The following is a 7500-nucleotide window of genomic DNA, read 5'->3' as shown; positions in this document are numbered from 1 at the left end:
GTCTTTAGTACATCATAAGAAGACTTAATTAATTAAAGGAGAGAGAGAGAGAGAGAGAGAGAGAGAGAGAGAGAGAGAGAGAGAGAGAGAGAGAGAGAGAGAGAGAGAGAGAGGAGAGTGCCAGATACATTTTCTAGCGTTATCTCACAAAATTAGTTAGAGTTATCTTTATTCTTTCTTTATGTGTGAAAGTAAAGAGAGGATTTCGTGAGATAAGTGTAATGAAGTGGTATTAAGTGTGCTAAGTACTGTATGTATGTATGTATGTATGTGTGTGTGTGTGTGTATGGTTCTATAGATCATGTACGTTTTTCTAGGTCTGTGTACGTATAAATCAAGAAGTGTGTACGTAAATGTAATGGCTACGTACACACACATTCTGGTCCTGTGTACGTAAGGAGAGAATTTCATGAACGTAAATCTTCCTCCTGTCTGAGTGTGTACGTTTGAGTTATGGATGTGTACACGAGGTGGAGTGTGTGTACGTGAGCGTGGATGTGAGTTATGGGCGTATTTATAGAGTGTGTGTGTGTGTGTGTGTGTGTGTGTGTGTGTGTGTGTGTGTGTGTGTGTGTGTGTGTGTGTGTGTGTGTGTGTGTGTGTGTGTGTGTGTGTTGAAGAATGAAAGAATAAAAAGAAGAGAAGAAAAAATTAACCATATCTATTTAACTACTTATTTACTTGTTCCTACACTGATGACTAAAAATATTTCTTATACCATTCTTCTTCTTCTTCTTCTTCTTCTTCTTCTTCTTCCACCCCCCTAATTACTAAGTTTATTCCCTTGACCCCATTAGTACCATAACCCATTTCCATATTCATTTTACTAACCATTTGGTGATTTTTAACAGCTTCAGAAACATATGTGGGTGATTAAAATAGTGAAGACTCTGGCCATTAACCTTCTGACCTCCTTCCTAATATCAATAAAGTCATCTAACCACACCTAAAACTCGTGATAAAAATGCGTCCCAGTACTAGAAGGGATAATCATTTAACATTCCCCTAGTTTAGCCTCACCCACAGCCTCAGAAACACATGTGGTGATTAAAATAGTGAAGACTCTGGCCATTAATCCCTTGACCTCCATAGACTCTTCCTAATGTCAAAAAAAATCATGTAATCACAGCCAAAACTCATGGTAAAAATCAAAGCACTAAGGAAGGTTAATGCATCTAATATTCACGTAGTTTAACCTCACCCAGTGCCACCTACTCACCAATAACAGTGCCGTAGCTGAAGAAGAGTTGGTGGAACTGACTAGCAAAGGAGGTGAAGAGGCAGCCGAGAGCCGTCACCAGCCCGCCCAGCACTGCCGTGAGACGTGTGGAGTTCCTGCGACACACTCCGATCGTGATGGGCGAGATGAACAGTGCCAGGGAGGTGGACAGCCCGCCGAGCCAACCTGCGGGAGGAGAAGGACGCTAGAATACAAGGAAAACTGTAAATAGATGAGTAGATAGATAGATAGATAGATAAAGCTGCAACAATTACCCAGACTAGGAAAGTTACTAAGAACATTCAAAACAAGAGACTTTATTATCATAGAGGGATGCTTAAACACAAGGAAAACTGTAAATAGATGAACAAATAGATAGATAGATAGATGGATAGATAGGTAGGTAGATAAATAGATAGAATAAAGCTGCAATAATATACCAGACAAGGAGAGACTTTATTGTTACAAAGGAGAATGACGCTAGAACACAAGAAAACTCTAAATAAACAAGTAAATACATAAATAGATGGATAAATAGGTAGATAAATAAACAAAATAAAGCTGCAACAGTTTACCAGACAAGGAAAAAAACTTCATTATTACAGAGAGAGAGAGAGAGAGAGAGAGAGAGAGAGAGAGAGAGACTAGAATTGAAGCAAAACTCTAAATAGACACACATATACGTAGATGAATAAATAAATAAAGCTGCAGAAATTCACCAGACAAAGAGAGTTAGAGGAAGCATTCAAAACACACTCTTTACTATAACAAGACACTTCTAGACAGTTTTTACGCCGCTGAGTCAACCTGCGGGAGAAAAATGACGCTATAACATTGACAGTAACAACAAGCCATCAGACGATATGGAAATTTACAAGCAGCAATCAAAACACACACTTGACAACAACAAACATATTTCTCACAACTCAAAGTAACAAAACACGCTATTTCAATCCCTCCCTCTCTCCCTCCTTCCCTCCTTTATTCTCTCATTCTTATCTCTATCTCTTCTTGCATCCTTTTCCTCCCTATACCTATACCTTCTCCTGTGGGAAGATTTTAAGAGTTGAAGTACCATTTTTCCAACACTATAGAGGATAAAACATAATCAGATCACTAGAAAAGATGGAAAAAAGTCTCATATTAACATTTCACTATTCTAAGACACTCGATTGACCTGCCGAGTCAATCTGTGGAAAATTTTGGAACAGCAGAGCAAGGAAAAAGGTGAAGGGAACTCTCACATCAACGCTTCAAGAAATTTTAGAGAAGAACGTAAGACAATTTGAAAGGGTGGAAAAAAGATCTCATATTAACATTTCACTATTCTGAGACACTCCATTAGGGACCCGAGCCAAGGTGTAACAAACTGTCAGATCAACACTAAGAAATTTTAGAAGACAGAGACAGTAAGACTATTTGAAAAGGTGGAAAAGGCTATCATATCAACATTTCACTATTCTGAGACACTCCACTCAACCGCCGAGCCGACCTGTGGAAAATTTAGGAGCTATAGAGGAAGGAAAAAAGGAAAAAGATGAAGGAAACTGTCACATCAACACTTCAGGAAATTTTAAAAGGTGGAAAAAAACTATCATATCAACATTTCACTATTCTAAGACACTCCACTGAACAGCCGACCCAACCTGTGGAAAATTTTGGAACGATAGAGGAGAGAAAAAGGTGAAGGAAACTGTCACATCAAGACTTTAGGAAATTTCAGAGGACAGAGAAAGTAAGACCATTTGAAAGGGTGGAAAAAAACTATCATACTAACATTTTACTATTCTAAGACACTTCCTATGTAACTTTGAGACTCCAAGCCAACCTGAGGAAAGATTTTAAACAGCTGAGCATAGAAAAGCGTGTAAGAAGCTGTCAGGTCAACACTTCAAGAAACTTTAAAGGAAAGAGAGCGTGAGACTATTTGAGAAGATTGAAAAAACTATCACACTAACATTTTACTATTCTGTGGAAGGATTTTAAAAGGCACAGGATACACACACGATTAAGGAAACTGCCTTATCAATGTTTTAGAAAATTAAGAACGTTAGACCAATAGGAAAGGTGGAAAAAAGGTCTCATATTAACATTTTACTATCCTGTGGAACGATTTTAAAAGGCAGAGGATAGACAAAGGTGTAGAAAACTGTCATATCAACATTTTTGAGGATAAAGAACGTTAGACTAATAGAGATGAAAAGAAGGTATCATATTAACATTTTACTATTTTTAAGACATTTTCCACGTGAATTTCAGCCTCCAAGCCAACCTGGGGATAAGATAGGATAGAACACAAGAGAGGGAGGTTAAGAAAATGCCATCACATCGATACTTTTATTTCAAGACACTGTTCAAACGCATTTTCTTAAGTCGAGTCAAATTGGCGGGAAAAAAAACAACACACACACACAATAAAAAAGAATAATAGATAAGAAAAATAAAAGATAAATAAATAAATAAAATGAAATGAAATGAATAAATAAAATAAGAAGAGAACACCAAAGAATATGTGAAGCTATAGAAGACATGACACCTTCACTTCACTGTACCATAACATTTTTTTTTTCACCATTAAGAACAAGAACAGCTTCACTTCACTGCACCAAGACAATTTCCAGACATTTTTCACCATTAAGAACAAGAGGATGATGAAAATTGAAGCTACAAAAACAAAGACACACTAAACAATACGTGAAGCTTAAAAAGACATGATACAGCTTCACTTCACTGCACCAAGACAGTTTCCAGACATTTTTGCACCATTGAGAACAAGAGGATGATGAAAATTGAAGCTACAAAAACAAAGACACACTAAACAATACGTGAAGCTTAAAAAGACATGATACAGCTTCACTTCACTGCACCAAGACAATTTCCAGACATTTTTCACCATTAAGAACAAGAGGATGATGAAAATTGAAGCTATAGAGAGACAGGCACTAGAGACACTAAGCAAACCATGAAGCTACAGGAAAAACATGACACAGCTTCACTTCACAGCACCAAGACACGTTTCCAGATATTTTTACACCATGAACAACGAGAATATAATGAAAATGAAGTTACGAGAATAGATTACACACACAGCTTCACTTCACAGCACCAAAACACACTTCCAAACATTTTTCCACACACAAGAACGAAAAGAATATGAAAATGAAGCTACGAAAATAGACGAATGAGACAAAACAGCTTCACTTCACAGCACCAAGACAATTCCAAACGTTTTTCCACACACAAGTAACGAAAAAAATATGAAAATGAAGCTAGAAAAAAAATCAGACAAACTAAACAACACAGCTTCACTTCACAGCACCAAAACACTATTCCAAATACATTTCCACAAACAAGAACGAAAAGAATATGAAAATGAAACTACAAAAACAAACTAGACAACACAGCTTCACTTCACAGCACCAAGACAATTCCAAACATTTTTCCTCACTCAAGAAAAAAAAAAAATATGAAAACGAAGCTAGAAAAATAAAACAAAAATAAAAATCAGACAAACACGCCAAACAGCTCCACTTCACAGCACCAAGCCACATTTCCAAACACATTTCCACCTTGAACAACGAGAGAGAGAGAGAAATGAAAAAATAAATAGATAAACGAAGCTACGAGGATAGAAAAACATAACGAAAGCTTCAAGAACAAGAGAGGGTGAGGAAAACAGCAAGAAGCCAACACACCAGACCCTTCACTTCACCTCACTCTTTCTTGGAAGGAGAGAAAAGGAAGCGAAGGAGGAATGAAAGAGGATAGAGAAAGGGATTTGCTGAAGAAGGCAACGGAGGAACAGACGAGGAAAGATGAAGGAGGGATGAAGAAAGGTTAAATGAAGGAGAGGAGGAAGAAGAGGAGGAAGAGCAAGAGAGCGAGAGCGAGAGAGAGAGAGAGAGAGAGAGAGAGAGAGAGAGAGAGAGAGAGAGAGAGAGAGAGAGAGTGCATGTAGGTCAATTGGGTCATATCTGAGGTCATCTAAGGTCACTCAGATGTGGCTGTAATTACTCAAGAAACCTGAATTTATGAGAGGCAGGAGGAGGAGGAGGAGGAGGAGGAGGAGGAGGAGGAGGAGGAGGAGGAGGAGGAGGGAAAAGGAGGAAAGATTTAATACGTATAATCATGTTTTTCGACTATTTTTACTACACTAACAAGAAGAAGAACAAGAAGAAGAACAAGAAGAAGAAGAAGAAGAAGAAGAAGAAGAAGAAGAAGAAGAAGAAGAAGAAGAAGAAGAAGAAGAAGAAGAAGAAGAAGAAGAAGAAGAAGAAGAAGAAGAAGAAGAAGAAGAAGAAGAAGAAGAAGAAGAAGAAGAAGAAGAAGAAGAAGAAGAAGAAGAAGAAGAAGAAGAAGAAGAAGAAGAAGAAGAAGAGGAAGAAGAAGAAGAAGAAGAAGAAGAAGAAGAAGAAGAAGAAGAAGAAGAAGAAGAAAGAAAAGATAAAGAAAAAATGGAAGAAAAAAAGAAGAGAAAGGAGGAGGAGGAGGAGGAGGAGGAGTAAGAAGAGAAGAAAAGAAATTAGTAAACCTTCATTACTACTACTACTACTACTACTACTACTACTACTACTACTACTACTACTACTACTACTACTACTACTACTACTACTACTACTACTACTACTACTACTACTACTACTACTACTACTACTACTACTACTACTACTACTACTAATAATAATAATAATAATAATAATTTAATAATGGCTATAATATCATGTAAAACCACCGTCAGAGAGAGAGAGAGAGAGAGAGAGAGAGAGAGAGAGAGAGAGAGAGAGAGAGAGAGAGGCTATCTTTAATCTTGTACTATCGAAAGAGAATTTTAGGAGTCTTCTGAAAACGAGAGAGAGCTTCTCTCTCTCTCTCTCTCTCTCTCTCTCTCTCTCATCAATCAATCATGAGCTATTATGGCAAAGTTTACACACTCGTAGATTAATAATGGTAGATGAGAGAGACAAAGAGAGAGAGAGAGAGAGAGAGAGAGAGAGAGAGAGAGAGAGAGAGAGAGAGAGAGAGAGAGAGAGAGACAGATTATTTACTCATCATAATTCCTCTCTTTCTTTTTCTTCTTCTTCTTCTTCTTCTTCTTCTTCTTCTTCTTCTTTCTCATTCCTTCTTCTTCCAAAATCGTAAATCAAGAAGAAGGAAATAGTAAACAAAACACAAAAAAGGAGAAAGAAAATAAAGAAAAATGTGAAGAAAAGTTTGATAATCAGAAAACAATAAAGAAAGAAAGAGGAAAGAAATGAATAAACGGAAGAAAATGAAGGAAAGGAAAAAGAAAATGGTGAATGTTGAGGTAGATAGGATAATGAGGAGGAGGAGGAGGAGGAGGAGGAGGAGGAGGAGGAGAGAGGAGGAGGAGGAAGGGGAAGTGTGAATTACGAGAGAATGATTAATCAAACTGAGAGAGAGAGAGAGAGAGAGAGAGAGAGAGAGAGAGAGAGAGAGAGAGAGAGAGAGAGAGAGAGAACAAAAGAGAAGATTACGAGGAAAACAAAATTAGAGAGAGAGAGAGAGAGAGAGAGAGAGAGAGAGAGAGAGAGAGAGAGAGAGAGAGAGAGAGAGAGAGAGAGAGAGAGAGACAAAACAAGATTACGAGGAAAACCAAATTAGAGAGAGAGAGAGAGAGAGAGAGAGAGAGAGAGAGAGAGAGAGAGAGAGAGAGAGAGAGAGAGAGAGAGAGAGAGTAATATGAGGAGATCCGTCACTAATTAAAGCTATCTCTACTAATGTGGCTGCATCCTGTGACTTGGCGGCCATCTTTAAAAACCACTGCTTGTTTACATTAGGTGAACAGCACGTGGTCTGAAGAGAGAGAGAGAGAGAGAGAGAGAGAGAGAGAGAGAGAGAGAGAGAGAGAGAGAGAGAGAGAGAGAGAGAGAGAGAGAGAGAAGTGTTTAAATAGCAGGAAAGAGAGAAAAGAAAAATAAAACAAGAATATGAGGAAAAACGGAAATTATGGAGAGAGAGAGAGAGAGAGAGAGAGAGAGAGAGAGAGAGAGAGAGAGAGAGAGAGAGAGAGAGAGAGAGTAGAATCAAGATCAAGATAGATAAAGATAAAAGAAAATCTATGGATATTACAATTTCCAGAGAAGAAATTGAGAAAGAGAAAAAAAAATGATAAATGAGAAGAGAGACAGACAGACAGACAGACAGACAGACAGACAGACAGACAGACAGACAGACAGACAGACAGACAGATAAGCAGATACATAAACAAACACAGACATATTAACAAACAGAAAGAGTCGTGTGTGTGTGTGTGTGTGTGT

At 37.8% G+C, this 7500-nt stretch overlaps 1 protein-coding gene across 4 annotated transcripts in view; it reads right to left on the bottom strand.

Moving 5' to 3' along the window:
• Positions 1 to 7500, bottom strand: part of LOC123512732 (monocarboxylate transporter 10-like) — a 157431-nt gene that overhangs the window by 19522 nt on the left and 130409 nt on the right. For all 4 annotated transcript variants that reach the window (XM_045269294.1, XM_045269297.1, XM_045269298.1 and 1 more), the window contains exon 2: positions 1220 to 1405. In XM_045269294.1, coding sequence (XP_045125229.1) covers positions 1220 to 1405 — 186 coding nt within the window. The remainder of the gene's footprint in view (positions 1 to 1219; positions 1406 to 7500) is intronic.

This window comes from Portunus trituberculatus, chromosome 34 (genome assembly GCF_017591435.1).
Source record: "Portunus trituberculatus isolate SZX2019 chromosome 34, ASM1759143v1, whole genome shotgun sequence".
In the NCBI taxonomy this organism is placed as follows: domain Eukaryota; kingdom Metazoa; phylum Arthropoda; class Malacostraca; order Decapoda; family Portunidae; genus Portunus; species Portunus trituberculatus.
The sequence above is the reverse complement of the archived record's forward strand: the minus strand, read 5'-3'. Positions and strand labels throughout refer to the sequence as shown.